Source organism: Oncorhynchus tshawytscha, linkage group LG10 (genome assembly GCF_018296145.1).
Source record: "Oncorhynchus tshawytscha isolate Ot180627B linkage group LG10, Otsh_v2.0, whole genome shotgun sequence".
NCBI classification, from domain to species: domain Eukaryota; kingdom Metazoa; phylum Chordata; class Actinopteri; order Salmoniformes; family Salmonidae; genus Oncorhynchus; species Oncorhynchus tshawytscha.
Window position 1 is genome coordinate 57,422,439 of NC_056438.1, and position 18,554 is coordinate 57,440,992.

The 18,554-nt window shown below is 45.4% G+C and overlaps 1 protein-coding gene across 2 annotated transcripts in view; it reads left to right on the forward strand.

The window, feature by feature from the left end:
• Nucleotides 1-18,554, forward strand: part of cdh18a (cadherin 18, type 2a) — a 50,650-nt gene that overhangs the window by 22,152 nt on the left and 9,944 nt on the right. For both annotated transcript variants that reach the window (XM_024435645.2, XM_024435646.2), the window contains exons 3-4: nucleotides 1,280-1,574; nucleotides 2,000-2,119. In XM_024435645.2, the coding sequence (XP_024291413.1) occupies nucleotides 1,280-1,574; nucleotides 2,000-2,119 (415 nt within the window). The remainder of the gene's footprint in view (nucleotides 1-1,279; nucleotides 1,575-1,999; nucleotides 2,120-18,554) is intronic.

Sequence of the window (18,554 nt, forward strand, 5' to 3'; positions counted from 1 at the left end):
TCGTTGACTCTGATTGGAGATCATATTTAGGCAGGCCTTTTTCCCACTTTCTGGTGTGGGGTCTTGTCTATGTGTAGTTGCCTGTCAGCACTACATTGTATAGCTTCACGGTTTGTTTGTTATTTTGTTATTTTGTTCAGTGTTCATTCTTTTAATAAAGAGAATGTACGCATAACACATTGCGACTTGGTCTCCTTCATACGACGAATGTGACAGAAGGCTAGTTTGAAGAATTTCAAATATAAAATATATATTTTTTGGGTTGCTACATGATTCCATATGTGTTATTTCAAAGTTTTGATGTCTTCACTATTATTTTACTCTGTGTAAAGTAGTAAATATAAAGAAAAACCCTTGAATGAGTAGTTATGTCCAAACCTTTGACTGGTACTGTAGATGATATATATATTTCACTGGTCAACCCCAAAGCCAACACTTCCTTTGGTCTCTTTCCTTCCAGTTCTCTGCTGCCAATGACTGGAACGAATTGCAAAAATCACTGAAGCTGGAGTCTTATATCTCCCTCTCTAACTTTAAGCATCAGCTGTCTGAAAAGCTATATATATACGTCCTATTTTGTTTGCTATATTTATGATATTCCATCTGATTCATTTTAAAGCTAATGGGGTGTTTCACACCTGTCTCAAACAACCTATCACCCCACATTCAGTGTTTAAGTGTTTGTAAAAACACATTTACCAGACACGGCAGGCACGAGGCCAAAATACTTAGGCGACATGTCAACAAAGTACATATATATGTGTGTGTGTGTGTGTGTGTGTGTGTATTATCCTAATAGCCAAAGAATTGAGGAGTGTGGATTGTCGTAGAATAATGCAGTTTGCATGACAGATGTCAGACAACAATTATGCATGGTTTGTTTAATAGTGTAACTGATAAAGTATGCATTGTTAAGGTTTTCCAATCGTTGGTGTAACAGGGAATTCCCCATAACATATTTGTATGAATTAGTCATGTCTACACTACAAACAGAAAAAACACTGAAATGGTATGCAGAGATACCTATCTGAAGTTTCCTTTAACTGTGTTGTTCGATGCAGAAATAGTCAGGTCCCAGGCTACTTGTCGGCCTTCACTAACAATCTGTAACATTCCTCTGTGGTAAACCTTTAAAGGATGATTGTCACTTCCATTTGAAATCCTTAGTTCCTCCTCTAAACTGACGAGGCTAGAATATACCTCAACCCTGATGAGGTGACTATACCTGTGTATTGTTTTCTATGTTCACATGAGTATTGTAACATATATTCCTTTCCAGCTGCACTCCAACTCAGACAAAGGAGATGGCTCAGTCAGATACCTGCTGTCTGGAGAGGAGGCTGGTACTATATTTGTCATCGATGAGGTCACAGGGGACATCCATGCCACCAAGAGCCTGGATCGGGAGAAGAAAGGCCAGTATGTCTTACATGCCCAGGCCATCGATCGTTACACCAACAGATCTCTAGAGCCAGAGTCTGAATTCATTATCAAGGTCCAGGATGTCAATGACAACGCGCCCAAGTTTCCAGATGGCCTGTTTGCTGCTGCTGTTCCCGAGATGGCCGACGTTGGTAAGGTCGAATACTGAGAACATACTTTTAATACGCTGGGTGCACTTGACTGAAGGCAGCCAGCTTTGTACCCTGACTGTGAGACCAGTCACACTATTAGCTGAGTCATCAGTATTGTTGCAGATCCCTGCTGCATCACAGAGGCAGTCAGGCATTGATGCACAACTCTTTAAATGGATTTTGATGGTCCCGATACAGGATTTTGATTAATTGGGAAATCATGGATTTTTGCCGCACTTTATGCAATACAGAAACACTCTGTGGTATTTTTTGCACATAGTTTTACAGTAAGAAAACCATGACAATATAGTGAGTTGTGCTACAGTATGTAAATGTGGTTTGTACTGTAATCACGGCACATTGTACTTTAGTTGTATGGTTTTGTGTGGAAATGCACTACTGATATAACCTTTCCTTCCATGCAGGCACATCAGTGTTTCAGGTCACAGCCACAGACGCAGACGACCCCACCTATGGGAACAGTGCCAAGATTGTTTATAGCATACTGCAGGGACAGCCTTACTTCTCTGTGGATCCTAAAACCGGTGAGCCAACCAGCCTTTTACTTTACTGCAATGTAACGCTGCATGTGTGAATTGTTTCTGCCAAGTGATAAAATAGCTTTGTTCTATTATGTTTTATTGGTTGATAGTTGAAATCAGGCTGTTTTTTTTTTATTTCACCTTCATTTAACCACGTAGGCCAGTTGAGAACAAGTTTTTTTTTTACAACTGCGACCTGGCCACGATAAAGCAAAGCAGTGTGACAAAACAACAACACAGAGTTACACATGAACAAACATACAGTCAATAACACAATAGAAAATGTACAGTGTGTGCAAATGTAGAAGAGTTTGGAGGTAAGCCAATAAATAGGTCTTAGAGGCAAAATAATTACAATTTAGCATGAACACTGGAGTGATAGATGTGCAGATGATGATGTGCAAGTAGAGATACCGGGGTGCAAAAGAGCAAGAGGATAAATAACAATATGGGGATGAGGTAGTTGGATGTGCTATTTACAGATTGGAAGTGTACAGGTACAGTGATCGGTAACCTTTTCTGACAGCTGATGCTTAAAGTTAGAGAGGGAGATATAAGACTCCAGCTTTAGTGATTTTTGCAATTCCTTCCAGTCATTGGCAGCAGAGAACTGGAAGGAAAGGCGACCAAAGGAAGTGTTGGCTTTGTGGATGACCAGTGAAATATACTTGCTGGAGCACGTGCTACGGGTGGGTGTTGCTATGGTGACCAGTGAGCTGAGATAAGGCGGGGCTTCACCTAGCATAGACTTATAGATGACCTGGAGCCAGTGGGTCCGGCACTGAATATGAAGCGAGGGCCAGCCAACGAGAGAGCTTTGGTGACAAAACGGATGGCACTGTGATAGACTACATCCAATTTGCTGAGTAGAGTGTTGGAGGCTATTTTGTAAATGACATCGCCGAATTTGAGGATCGGTAGGATGGTCAGTTTTACGAGGGTATGTTTGGCAGCATGAGTGAGCGAGGCTTTGTTGTGAAATAGGAAGCTGATTCTAGATTTCATTTAGGATTGGAGATGCTTAATGTGAGTCTGGAAGGGAGAGTTTACAGTCTAACCAGACACCTAGGTATTTGTAGTTTTCAGAAGTCAGAACCGTCCAGAGTAGTAATGCTAGTTGGGCGGGAGGGTGCGGGTAGCAATCGGTTGAAGAGCATGCACTTAGCTTGATTTGCATTTAAAAGCAGTTGGATGCCATGGAAGGAGTGTTGTATGGCATTGAAGCTCGTTTGGAGGTTTGTTAACACAGTGTCCGAAGAGGGCAAAATGTATACAGAATGGTGTCATCTGCGTAGAGGTGGATCAGAGAATCACCAGCAGCAAGAGCGACATCATTGATATTTACAGAGAAAAGAGTTGGCCCGAGAATTGAACCCTGTGGCACCCCCATAGAGACTGCCACAGGTCCAGACAACAGGCCCTCCGATTTCACACACTGAACTCTATCTGATAAGTAGATGATGAACCAAGCGAGGCAGTCATTTGAGAAGCCAAGGCTATTGATTCTGCCGATAAGAATGTGGTGATTGACAGAGTCGAACGCCTTGGCCAGGTCGATGAAGATGGGTGCACAGAACTGTATTTTATCGATGGCGGTTATGATATCGTTTAGGACCTTGAGTGTGGCTGAGGTGCACCCATGCCCAGCTCAGAAACCAGATTGCATAGTGGAGAAGGTATGGTGGGAATCAAAATGGTCGGTGAGCTGTTTGTTAACTTGGCTTTCGAAGACTTTAGAAAGGAAAGGATGGATATAGGTCTGTAATAGTTTGGGTCTAGTGTCTCCCCCTTTGCGGATCTCAAACGATAAGAAAGAGAGGTTGAGTAGGCTAGTAATAAGGGTTGCAACAATTTCGGCTGTTAATTTTAGAGAGAGGGTTCAGATTGTCTAGCCCAGCTGATTTGTAGAGATCCAGATTTTGCAGCTCTTTCAGAACATCAGCTGTCTGGATTTGGGTGAAGGAGAAGCGGAGGGGGCTTGTGCAAGTTGCTGCAGAGGGTGCTGAGATGTTAGCCGGGGTAGTGGTAGCCAGGTGGAAGGCATGGCCAGCCGTAGAAAAATGCTTATTGAAATTATGAGGATGTTTAACAACACTGCTGATTACAGAGGCAATAATTCAAATTGTGTCTAGTTTTATAGATGGCTGCGGGTTTGAATTGGTCACAATAAATGACAAAGTCGAGGGGAAAACACAGCAAGAGCATGCCTGTCTTCAAAGCTAGAATCCTTCATGGCGATATTTTGGTATACAAAGTGCTATGTGAACGTCACAGGATCCAGTACCTTTAAGTGCCAGAAAGCCCCATGCATCTGCTCTTTGCTACCACTCTGTCAGCAGACCTGACTTGAAGTGTCAGGTTTCACACCCTAAATTTGGGACACGGCATATTAAAGGTTACAGTCTGGCGATTTTAGCAATCGTGGGTTCATCTCACTGTGATATTCTCAGACAGATTTAGAGCAACAAATAATTTTGTAAAATGAATTTTGTAAAATTTAAGCCAAACCATGTTCTTCTGGTCCCTGAGGGACTAAATCACTTTTTGCGCAAAGCTGAAGTTGTAACAAGTCTGCAGACATTGGCATCTCTGCGTGATTCAGAGGAGGCTTCACAGAAAATACTCTGTCGTCAGTTATATGAAATGGTGCCAAATTTGTACTGTAACGGCTTTCTTCCTGGGAAAGAGAGGACCAAAGTGCAGCGTGGTGTGTGTTCATCTTCTTTAATAATAAATCCCAACTGAACACTTCAAATTACAAAACAACAAATGTGAAAATCGAAAACAGTCCTATCTGGTGCATAGACACAAAGACAGGAAACAATCACCCACAAACCCCAACACAAAACAAGCTACCTAAATATGGTTCCCAATCAGAGACAATGACTAACACCTGCCTCTGATTGAGAACCATATCAGGCCAAACACAGAAACAGACAAACTAGACACACAACATAGAATGCCCACCCAGCTCACGTCCTGACCAACACTAAAACAAGGAAAACACACAAGAACTATGGTCAGAACGTGACAGCACCCCCAAGGTGCGGACTCCGACCGCACAACCTAAACCTATAGGGGAGGGTCTGGGTGGGCATCTGTCCGCGGTGGCAGCTCTGGCGCTGGACGTGGACTCCATTCCATCATTGTCTTAGTCCACCTCCTTAGCGTCCTTTGAGTGGCGACCTTCGCCGCCGACCTTGGCCTAGGAACCCTAACAAAGGGCCCTACTGGACTGAGGGGCAGCTCGGGACTGAGGGGCAGCTCGGGACTGAGGGATAGCTCGGGCCTGAGGGATAGCTCGGGCCTGAGAGGTAGCTCAGGCTGACTGACGGCTCTGGCAGCTCCTGGCTGACTGACGGCTCTGGCAGCTCCTGGCTGACTGACGGCTCTGGCAGCTCCTGGCTGAATGGCAGCTCTGGCAGATCCTGGCTGACTGGCGGCTCTGGAAGATCCTGGCTGACTGGCGGCTCTGGAAGATCCTGGCTGACTGGCGGCTCTGGAAGATCCTGGCTGACTGGCGGCTCTGGAAGATCCTGGCTGACTGGCGGCTCTGGAAGATCCTGGCTGACTGCCGGCTCTGGCGGCTCCATGCTGACTGCCGGCTCTGGCGGCTCCATGCTGACTGGCGACTCTGGCGGCTCCATGCTGACTGGCGGCTCTGGCGGCTCTGGACAGACGGGAGACTCTAGCGACTCTGGACAGACAGGAGACTCTAGCGACTCTGGACAAACGGGAGACTCTAGCGGCTCTGGACAGACGGGAGACTCTAGCGGCTCTGGACAGACGGGAGACTCTAGCGGCTCTGGACAGACGGGAGACTCTAGCGGCTCTGGACAGACGGGAGAATCTTACGGCGCTGGAGAGATGGGAGACTCTAGCAGCTCTGGACAGACGGGCAGCTCAGGTGGCGCTGGGCGGACGGCCAGCTCAGACGGCGCTGGGCAGACTGGAGACTCCGGCAACACTGGAGAGGAGGAAGGCTCTGGCAGCGCTGGACAGAAGGGCTCTGGCGCCTCTCGACTGAGGGGCTCTGGCGCCTCTGGACTGAGGGGCTCTTGCACCTCTGGACTGAGGGGCTCTGGCGCTTCTGGACTGAGGGGCTCTGGCGCCTCTGGACTGAGGGGCTCTGGCGCCTCTAGACTGAGGGGCTCTGGTGCCTCTCGACTGAAGGGCGGAAGCTCTGGCAGCGCCAGACAGGCGGGAGACTCCGACTGCGCTGGAGAGGATGAAGGCTCTGGCAGCGCGGGACAGAGAAACTCTGGCGCATCTGGACTGAGGGACTCTGGCGCCTCTGGACTGAGGGCCTCTGGTGCCTCTGGACTGAGGGGCGGAAACTCTGGTAGCGCCGGACAGGCGGAAACACCTGTATTGATGGGACGGAGAGACAGCCTGGTGCGGGGTGCCGGCACTGGTGGTACCGGGCTGGGGACACGCACCTCAGGGCGAATGCCTTGCATCCTACGCCAAATCAACTGCTCTCTCTCTTCACACTCCCGCAATTCTATTAACACCTCCTCGAGTGTCTCCTCATCTCCCATCCGTTCACTCTCCTTCATTCTGTCCAATAACTCCTTCGACCCTCTCAGACTCAGCCCTCAGCTTCGCCGACAGCTCCGGTAACATCCATGGCTCCTTACGGTAAACAGGGGGAGTTGGCTCAGGTCTGGCTCCTGACTCTGCCACACTCTCCCTGTGCCCCCTCCAATACATTTTTGGGGCTGCCTCTCGGGCTTCCAGCCGCTCTTCCGTGCTAGCTCCTCATAATGCCGCCTCTCTGCTTTCGCTGCCACCAGCTCGGCTTTGGGGCGGCAATATTCCCCTGGCTCTGCCCAGGGTCCTTTCCCGTCTAGGATCTCCTCCCAAGTCCACTTCTCCAAATAGTGCTGCCTCTCCCACTGCTGCTGATGTTGCTCCTGCTGCTTCTCCTGCTGCACCTGTTGCTTCTCCTGCTGCTGCTTTTGCTGCTGCTTCTGTTTACCACGCCACTTGGTCCTTGGTTGGTGGGTGATTCTGTAACAGCTTTCTTCCTGGGAAAGAGAGGACCAAAGCGCAGCGTGGTAAGCGTTCATCTTCTTTAATAATAAATCCCAACTGAACACTTCAAATTACAAAAAAACAAATGTGAAAACCAAAAACTGTCCTATCTGGTGCATAGACACAAAGACAGGAAACAATCACTCACAAACCCCAATACAAAACAAGCTACCTAAATATGGTTCCCAATCAGAGACAATGACTAACACCTGCCTCTGATTGGGAACCATATCAGGCCAAACACAGAAACAGACAAACTAGACACACAACATAGAATGCCCACCCAGCTCATGTCCTGACCAACACTAAAACAAGGAAAACACACAAGAACTATGGTCAGAACGTGACATGTACTATGATTATATTTGTTTTACAGTGATAAGAAAGGTGAAATCTAATAGGATGTCATTAACTATTTGATTGTTACTATATTTAGAAATAATTTATCTTCCTCTTCCCCCACTTTTGTTGAATAGAAAATAATTCGATATGATTTGTACTATTTCAATAATAATTGCACTATGTACTTGAGCTTGTATCCTCAAAAGTTAGAACACCTCAGCAATTTATAAATATTTTTACCAAAAAGGTGAGTCCCAGACCTTTCTAGAACTATGCAGCATTACTAGTTATTGTTTATGGCCATCTCATAAAAATATACATTATTTGAGGTATGTTTATTTAGATGGAAATCTACATTTTGCACTAACGTTCAAGATGTTTATCAAAAAGGTATCAAGTATCAAAGTGATACCTGTCCACTGTTCTGAGTCTAGCATTCTTAATCCCCCATCCTCTCATTGTAAAAAAGGCTCTCAGACATCTTGTTCTTTGCATTGAAGACTGAAGAGACATTTTTTTTAAAGCCTAGAATAATTTTTTTAAACATCCACCCATGACCAAATACATTTTCTGTGAGGATGCTTTTCAAAGGATTTGACTCAATATCAATAGAATTACTAAATGTTTGTGGCTGTGGTGTGTGTCTGGGCAAGCGTGTGTGCGTGCGTGTGTGTGACAGCGATACAGTATATATACACAGAACAAAAATATAAACGCCACATGCAACAGTTTGAAATATGCAATTTGAAAACATGCAATTTGAAACATGCAGTCAATTGAAATATATATATATATATTAAAGTGGGTGCGTGGATCAGAAAACCAGTCAGTATCTGGTGTGACCACCATTTGCCTCATGCAGCGTGACACATCTCCTTCGCATAGAGTTGATCAAGTTGTTGATTGTGGCCTGTGGAATGTTGCCCCAGTCCTCTTTAATAGCTGTGCTAAGTTGCTGGATATTGGCGGGAACTGGAACATGCTGTCGTACCCGTCAATCCGGAGCATCCCAAACAGGCTCAATGGTTAAAATGTCTTTTGAGTATGCAAGCCATGGAAGAACTGGGACATTTCGGCTTCCAGGAATTGTGTACAGATCCTTGCGATATGGGATCGTGCGTTATCATGCTGAATCATGAGGTGAAGGCAGCGGATGAATGGCACGCCAATGGCCCTCAGGATCTTGTCACAACATCTCTGTGCATTCAAATTGCCATCGATAAAATGCTATTGTGTTTGTTGACGGTAAATTATGCCTTCCAATACCATAACCACACTGCCCCCATGGGGCACTCTGTTCACAACGTTGACATCAAAAACCGCTCCCCCACATGACCATACACGCTGGCATTTGAAACAGGGATTAATCCATGAAGAGCACACTTCTCCAGCGGGAAAGTAGCCAGCGAAGGTAAGAATTTATCCACTGATGTTGGTTACAACGCCAAATTGCAGTCATGTCAAGACCCTGGTGAGGACAACGAGCACCCAGATGAGCTTCCCTGAGATGGTTTCTGACAGTTTGCAAAGAAAATCTTCAGTTGTTTCATCAGCTGTTCGGGTGACTGGTCTCGGACGATCCCACAGGTGAAGAAGCTGGATCTGGAGGTCCTGGGCTGGCGTGGTTACACGTGGTCTGCGGTTGTGAGGCCGGTTGGACATAATGCCAAATTCTCTAAAACGACATTGGAGGCGGCTTATGGTATAGGAATTAACATTAAATTCTCTGGCAACCGCTCTGGTGGACATTACTGCAGTCAGCATGCCAATTGCACGATCCCTCAAAACTTGGGCCACCTGTGGCATTGGGTTGTGTGACAAAACTGCACATTCTAGAGTGGCCTTTTATTGTCACCAGCACAAGGTGCACCTGTGTAATGATCATGCTGTTCAATCAGCTTCTCGATATGTCACACCTGTCAGGTGGATAGCTTATCTTGGTAGAAATGCTCACTAACAGGGATGTAAACAAATATAGCTAAAGAGAACAAAGTGTAAATATGGAGATAAGTGGATGTCTTTGCTTGAACAGTATTTCAATGTGTTTCAAGAAAGCAGAGGGAATCTGGCAGTAAGACTATTGTGACACTGTAGTATGTACCATCTGTCAACACTCAAGATGATGGTCCTAGCCATGTTCTGGTCACATATGCTGAAGTGCTATTGACACACATCGACCACATATCATGAACAGCATTGCCATTATGATGGGTCTAGTTTTGTCATTTTATCATATTAACAGTAGGTTTCGTTGATGTCTGTGTTGCACTGCTCGGCTACTTGAGAGAGTGGTCCTGATTTAAGGCGTAGCTGAACCCTGGCTAGGTTTAACTGTAGGGGGTGCAGTTCTGTCATTATACTGTATATTTGATAAAGGTCCATGTTGCATTGCTTGGCTACTTGTGTGAGTGGTGCTGATTTTGATTTGAGGCATAGCTTTGAAGTAGCCTGGCTGGATTGTGACTGTTCCAGCTGCAGTGCATCCCGATCCTGGGCCATGGCCAAGGTAATGCCAGCTGTTCCTGTCTCTCTCCAGCAACTCATTGGGGCCCCATCAGCAGGTTGGCCCAGGAGACCCAGTCACTCAGCCCACAGTCAGCCCACAGTCAGACCAGTTGCCTCTACACTACAGCCATGTGCCTGTGATCAGGAAGTGAGATGTTCAGCTCCTGACCAATGATCATCACTTACACATGCGCACGCACGTGAATGCCCTAAAGACACACATGCACACTCACACATATTCAGGGTTGTGTAGGTTACTTTCAAATCAAATACAATTTTATTGGTCACGTACACATATTTAGCAGATGTTATCGCAGGTGCAGCGAAATGCTTATGTTTCTAGCTCCATCAGAGCAGTATACATAACTATAAAAAGCAATACACACAAATCCCCAAAATAAAAATTAAGAAATTAAGAAATGTCAGAGTCCAGTGTGTGGAGTCCAGTGCGTGGATGGACTATTTCAAAGCTTTTTACCCTGTCCCGCCAATGTGGATGGGGGAGTACTCTCTCTGCTGTCTCCACGATCAACTCCTTAATATTGTTGACATTGAGGGAGAGGTTGTTTTCCTGGCACCACTCCGCGAGGGCCCTCACCTCCTCCCTGTAGGCTGTCTCATCATTGTTGGTAATCAGGCTACCACTGTTGTGTCGTCAGCAAACTTGATGATAGTGCTGGAGACCTGCAAGGCCATGAAGTGATGGGGGAACAGGGAGTACAGGGGGTGGCTGAGCACACACCCTTGTGGGGCCCTCGTATTGAGCATCAGCGTGGCGGAGGTCTTGTTGCATTCCTTTACCACCTGGAGTCGGCCCGTCAGAAAGTCTAGGACCCAGTTGCACCGAACAGGGTTCAGACCCAGGGCCCCAAGCTTTGTGATGAGCTTGGAGGGTATTATGGTGTTAAAAACTGAGCTGTAATCGATGAACAGCATTCTTACATAAGTATTCCTCTTGGTATAGGTATTCCTATACCAAGAGGTATTCCTCTTGTCCAGGTGGGATAGGGCAGTGTGCAGAGCGATGGCAATTGTGTTATTTGTGGATCAGTTGGGGCGATATGCAAATTGTAGTGGGCCTAGTGTGTTGTGTAAGGTGGAGGTGATTTAATCCTGAACTAGCCTCTCAAAGTTCTTCATCAAATCAAATCAAATCACATTTTATTTGTCACATACACATGATGTGTGGTTAGCATGGTTAGCAGATGTTAATGCGAGTGTAGTGAAATGTTAATGCGAGTGTAGTGAAATGCTTGTGCTTCTAGTTCCGACAATGCAGTAATAACCAACGAGTAATCTAGCTAACAATTCCAAAACTACTACCTCATAAACACAAGTGTAAAGGGATAAAGAATATGCACATAAAGATATATGAATGAGTGATGGTACAGAGCGGCATAGGCAAGATGCAGTAGATGGTATCAAGTACAGTATATACATATGAGATGAGTATGTAAACAAAGTGGCATAGTTTAAAGTGGCTAGTGATACATGTATTACCTAAAGATGCAGTAGATGATATAGAATACAGTATATATGTATACATATGAGATAAATAATGTAGGGTATGTAAACATTATATCAGGTAGCATTGTTTAAAGTGGCTAGTGATATATTTTACATCCAATCCCATCAATTCCCATTATTAAAGTGTCTGGAGTTGAGTCAGTGTGTTGGCATCAGCCACTCAATGTTAGTGGTGGCTGTTTAACAGTCTGATGGCCTTGAGATAGAAGCTGTTTTTCAGTCTCTCGGTCCCAGCTTTGATGCACCTGTACTGACCTCGCCTTCTGGATGATAGCGGGGTGAACAAGCAGTGGCTCGGGTGGTTTTTGTCCTTGATGATCTTTATGGCCTTCCTGTGACATCGGGTGGTGTAGATGTCCTGGAGGGCAGGTAGTTTGCCCCCGGTGATGCGTTGTGCAGACCTCACTACCCTCTGGAGAGCCTTACGGTTGTGGGCGGAGCAGTTGCCGTACCAGGCGGTGATACAACCCGACAGGATGCTCCCGATTGTGCATATGTAGAAGTTTGTGAGTGCTTTTGGTGACAAGCCGAATTTCTTCAGCCTCCTGAGGTTGAAGAGGCGCTGCTGCGCCTTCTTCACGATGCTGTGTGTGGTGGTGGACCAATTCAGTTTGTCTGTGATGTGTACGCCGAGGAACTTAAAACTTACTACCCTCTCCACTACTGTTCCATCGATGTGGATAGGGGGGTGTTCCCTCTGCTGTTTCCTGAAGTCCACAATCATCTCCTTAGTTTTGTTGACGTTGAGTGTGAGGTTATTTTCCTGACACCACACTCCGAGGGCCCTCACCTCCTCCCTGTAGGCCGTCTCGTCGTTGTTGGTAATCAAGCCTACCACTGTTGTGTCATCCGCAAACTTGATGATTGAGTTGGAGGCGTGCGTGGCCACGCAGTCGTGGGTGAACAGGGAGTACAGGAGAGGGCTCAGAACGCACCCTTGTGGGGCCCCAGTGTTGAGGATCAGCGGGGTGGAGATGTTGTTACCTACCCTCACCACCTGGGGGCGGCCCGTCAGGAAGTCCAGTACCTAGTTGCACTCGGCGGGTGATGACGAGTTTGGAGGGTACTATGGTGTTAAATGCTGAGCTGTAGTCGATGAACAGCATTCTCACATAGGTATTCCTCTTGTCCAGATGGGTTAGGGCAGTGTGCAGTGTGGTTGAGATTGCATCGTCTGTGGACCTATTTGGGCGGTAAGCAAATTGGAGTGGGTCTAGGGTGTCAGGTCGGGTGGAGGTGATATGGTCCTTGACTAGAGTCTCAAAGCACTTCCGCTACGGGGCGGTAGTCGTTTAGCTCAGTTACCTTAGCTTTCTTGGGAACAGGAACAATGGTGGCCCTCTTGAAGCATGTGGGAACAGCAGACTGGGATAGGGATTGATTGAATATGTCCGTAAACACACCAGCCAGCTGGTCTGCGCATGCTCTGAGGGCGCGGCTGGGGATGCCGTCTGGGCCTGCAGCCTTGCGAGGGTTAACACGTTTAAATGTTTTACTCACCTCGGCTGCAGTGAAGGAGAGTCCGCATGTTTTGGTTGCAGGCCGTGTCAGTGGCACTGTATTGTCCTCAAAGCGGGCAAAAAAGTTATTTAGTCTGCCTGGGAGCAAGACATCCTGGTCCGTGACTGGGCTGGTTTTCTTTTTGTAATCCGTGATTGACTGTAGACCCTGCCACATACCTCTTGTGTCTGAGCTATTGAATTGCGATTCTACTTTGTCTCTATACTGACGCTTAGCTTGTTTGATTCACTTGCGGAGGGAATAGCTACACTGTTTGTATTCGGTCATGTTTCCGGTCACCTTGCCCTGATTAAAAGCAGTGGTTCGCGCTTTCAGTTTCACGCGAATGCTGCCATCAATCCACGGTTTCTGGTTTGGGAATGTTTTAATCATTGCTATGGGAACGACATCTTCAACGCACGTTCTAATGAACTCGCTCACCGAATCAGCGTGTTCGTCAATGTTGTTGTTTGACGCAATACGAAACATATCCCAGTCCACGTGATGGAAGCAGTCTTGGAGCGTTGAAACAGATTGGTCGGACCAGCGTTGAACAGACCTCAGCGTGGGAGCTTCTTGTTTTAGCTTCTGTCTGTAGGCAGGGAGCAACAAAATGGAGTCGTGGACAGCTTTTCTGAAAGGAGGGCGGGGGAGGGCCTTATATGCATCGCGGAAGTTAGAATAACAATGATCCAAGGTTTTACCAGCCCTGGTTGCGCAATCAATATGCTGATACAATTTAGGGAGTATTGTTTTCAGATTAGCCTTGTTAAAATCCCCAGCTACAATGAATGCAGCCTTAGGATATGTGGATTCCAGTTTGCAAAGAGTCAAATAAAGTTTGTTCAGAGCCATCGATGTGTCTGCTTGGGGGGGGAATATATACGGCTGTGATTATCATCGAAGAGAATTCCCTTGGTCGACATTTGATTGTGAGGAATTCTAAATCAGGTAAAAAGAAGGACTTGAGTTCCTTGAGTTCCTGTACATATAAATGCACACACACACACACATACACACACACACACACACACACACACACACACAAAATATTTTGGACATTAAATATGAAGCATCTCGTCTGTCCAGTCCAGGCTGATACGACTGTAAAATGCTCCATTGTTAGCATAATCAATCTGAGATCGATTAGGTGCTGAAATAAAAGGCCTGAGAGGATATGATACTTAAAGAGTGTGAACAGTATTCCTGTATCTTCCAATAGACAACAAAAGTATGTCAGGAAGTATTGATGACTGCAGTAAATAAAAGACCCAGAGGAATATTTTATCACAAGACTCTGCATTTAATGGCATTGATTACCCATCCCTTATCTGACTAACATAACTACAGTAAGCTACTGCTGTTTCCTCCGTATCCTCCATTAGAAGTTGTGTAGACAGTAATGAGGACACCAAATTTCTACTTTACCCATTAAAGAGGCTAGTTGTCGTTTTTTTAGTGAGGGGATAATGTCCGTTCCCATTGCCTGAAAGGTTGACACAGATATATCAATTTTAATGTGAGCAGGAGTCATAAAACCTTTCACGTTTGATCAATTGAAGGAAGTGCATGCTGTCTTTTGGACGTAATTGATATTAACAGTCTGACAGTCAGTCGTTTTATTTAAATGTATTTAATTTACCACCCACTCCAATCTGACCAAGCATTATACAGCCATAATGTGCTAAACTGTATGTTTTAACTTTTTTATATATAAAATGCTGTAACAGAAACAATGGGCAAATGTCTGAAAGTAATATTGCGTTATTTTATCTATGAGATTACACCAGAATACGCATTATCAAATGTCAACTTTGCATCAGTCATTGGTGTTGTTACTGTATAATGAGCAACATGCCTGAACTCTGGATGGCCTTGGCTAAATGAGCAGAGCAGGCATTGTCTACTCTTCCGAGGATCCAGAGGGGAAGGACTGTTGTACAGTAGTTTGGCTGTGCCTCAGAGGAGAGGAGAAGAGACTACAGTATTGGCTGTGCCTCTGAGAGTCCCTGGGTCAAGAGCAAAGTCAAAGACATCACATCACGTCCCCCACTTTGGCTGGTCCTGAGAGCTGAGGGAGAATGACTGGGGAATGCCAAGGTCAACAGGAAAGCGAGCAACACAACATCATGGGCCTAACAGCCTTTTATTCCTTGTCACATTTGCACTACATTGTTTCCCTAGAATGAGAATGGAAGCTGAAGGAATTGGTTCCATGGTCAGGCCTTAACCTCGACAGAATGAGAAGGGATCCATTTGCTGAATTCTGTCATTTGGTCGGGCTAAATTCAGTTTATTCATGTTCAGCCTATTTATTTTCTTCTTAAAACCGGCTGAATACTAAGAGGCTTTTTAGCATTATTGTGCTATTGGTGTGTTTACAGCTGAATTTACTTGTCCAGACAGGTGGTTTGTGGCCACAATGTGTTTGGTACAATCTCTATAACATTCTCTGGGGCTGAACACTTCTGTATTCATTTCTTCTGGCAGGTTGAGGTATCTGTTAGCATTTTTTTCTTTCTCTCATTTTCTCACATTCATTCATTTGTTAAAGGACATGAAGACATTTCTTGTGCATACAGCGGCAGAGTATTTTAGTTTCTGAACGGCAACCCTGTGGATTGTTGCCCATAAAATACTCAACAGCAGTGGCAAGGTTTTCTCTTTTTTTAAATTGTTTTTTTACATTATACAGTAATTTAACTGCGGCCTTGGGCGGCTGTATTTCAGTGCCTTCATGGTTGTACAAGCACTTGAAATATCAATAAAAATTTAGGTGAACCTTGGTCTTTTGATGTGTGGATGCATAAGGTAAAAAGCAGACTGATGAAACCGCTACAATATGTGTAGGACTATAAAATAAGTTCTGAGCCATTGGAGTGGAGCCGTTTTACACAGATGCTCTAAAACTCACACTGTGTTCTGTGTTCTGAGGATGTTCTGAGGATACATATCTTGCTCGTTGGTTGAACATAGGCTATGTCTGTTTATTGAATGTCACTGTACTTTCGCCTATTGTTATCACATCTCAAAAGCTTGGGAAATGACCTTCTTTGAGACGAGTCGTCTTATTGCAATCTATGTGACCCATGTGATCCCAATAACCGGCGAAAACCTGAGTGTTCCAGGAGAACTAGCTAACCCCTGAACCCCCACCGTGTGACGGCACACAGAGTTAACTGTGGCATGTCAGACCCTGTGTTCCACCGTTTAGCGGTGGTTGTTCCAGACATTGTTCCACAAAGGACGTCTTGCTTACAGTACTGAGTGAGCTTTGCCATGGCTGTTTTCCCTGTGGCCTCCCTCTCATACAGGTGCATGATGTACAGTATGGTCAATCTGTTCTGTTTTCCTGCTAGCCCTTGTTCAGTCTTTAGGGTAAGATTAGGGCAGATGGCACTCTCCTTTGTAACGCTGTGAAGCGAGTAATGCAACATAGCAGAGCCTCTGGCCAGAGCACGGTGTTTAGGTGTGGGTCTAGCTGAGAGGAGAGGAGGAAAGAGAGAAGGAGGGGGGTGGCGTGCTAATAGTTCAGCGATGGGCAAGGCAAGCGTACTTATGTGTTAGTACATCAAGTAGCACAGGCTTCCCCAACTGGCCGCCCGCCAAGTTTTCTAAAAAGATTCATTTAAAAAAAAAAAAAAATCATTATTGGACATAATAGACTGTAAAAACACAAGGGAATCAGCTCGAAGATACTTTAATTTAAGAAATCTGTTCCCAAGCATAATAGAGAGACACGTGATTGTATGAATAATGCAAGCAAGGTTTGAAATAATAAGATTTTAGTCAAACATTATATCTGTTTGGGCTTCTTGCAGTCAATTTGAATTGTACAAATTATTTGTAATTTATGTTCACATTTTAGTCATTTAGCAGCCACTCTTATCCAGAGCGACATACATGAGCAATTAGGGTTAAGTGCCTTGCTCAAGGGCACATCTACAGCTTTTCACCTAGTCCGCTCGGGGATTCGAACCAGTGACCAGTTACTGGCCCAACGCTCTTAACCGCTAGGCTACCTGCCGACCATGTCTGTTCTGGCCGCCCAACCAGCAGCTCAAGAAAAAAAACTGGCCACCGCTGAATCTAGTTGATGATCTCTGAAATATGGTAATGAACAAGCACATACAGTGCATTCGGAAAGTTTTCAGACACTACCCTTTTTCCACATTTTGCTACGTTACAGCCTTATTCTAAAATGGATTATATAGAAATAAAAACCTAATCAATATACACACCATACACCATAAGGTTAAAGCGAAAACAGCTTTTTGAAATTTTTGCTGATGTATTAACAAAAAAAAAGAAATACCTTATTTACATAAGTATTCAGGCCCTTTGCTATGAGACTCGAAATTGAGCTCCGGTGCAACCTGTTTCCACTGATCATCCTTGAGATGTTTCTACAACTTGATTGTAGTCCACCTGTGGTAAATTAAATTGATTGGACATGGAAAGGCACACATCTGTCTACATAAGGTCCCACAGTTGATAGTGGATGTCAGAGCAAAAAACAAGCCATGAGGTTGAAGGAATTGTCCATAGAGCTTAGAGACAGGATTGTGTCGAGGCACAGATCTGGGGAAGGGTACCAAAACATTTCTGCAGCATTGAAGGTCCTCAAGAACACAGTGGCCTCCATAATTCTTAAATGTAAGAAGTTTGGAACCACCAAGACATCCTAGAGCTGAGCAATCGGGGGAGAAGGGCCTTGGTCAGGGAGGTGACCAAGAACCCGATGGTCACTGACAGAGCTCCAGAGTTCCTCTGTGGAGATGGGAGAAACTTCCAGGACAACCATCTCTGCAGCACTCCCCTAATCAGGCCTTTATGGTAGTGTGGCCAGACGGAAGCCACACCTCAGTAAAAGGCACATGACAGCCCACTTGTAGTTTGCCAAAAGGCACCTAAAGGACTCTCAGACCATGAAAAACAAGATTCTCTGTTCTGATGAAACAAGATTGAACTCTTTGGCCTGAATGCCAAGCGCCACATCTAGAAAAAACCTGTCACCATCTCTATGGTGAAGCATGGTGGTGGCAGCATCATGCTGTGGGGATATTTTTCAGTGGCAGGGACTGGGAGACTAGTCAGGATAGACGGAAAGATGAACGGAGCAAAGTACAGAGAGATCCCAGAAAACCTGTTCCAGAGCGCTCAGGACTTCAGACTGGGGCAAAGTTTCACCTTCCAACAGGACAATGACCTTCAGCACACAGCCAAGAAAATGCAGGAGTGGCTTTGGGACAAGTCTCTGAATGTCCATGAGTGGCCCAGCCAGAGCCTGGACTTGAACCCGATCAAACATCCCTGGAGAACCCTGAAAATAGCTGTGCAGCGACACTCCCCATCCAACCTGACAGAGCTTGAGAGGGTCTGCAGGGAAGAATGGGAGAAACTCCCCAAATACAGGTGAACCAAGCTTGTAGCGTCATACCCAAGAAGGTGCTTCAACAATGTACTGACTAAAGCGTCTGAATACTTATGTAAATGTGATTTTTTTTAATTTTAATTATAAATTAGC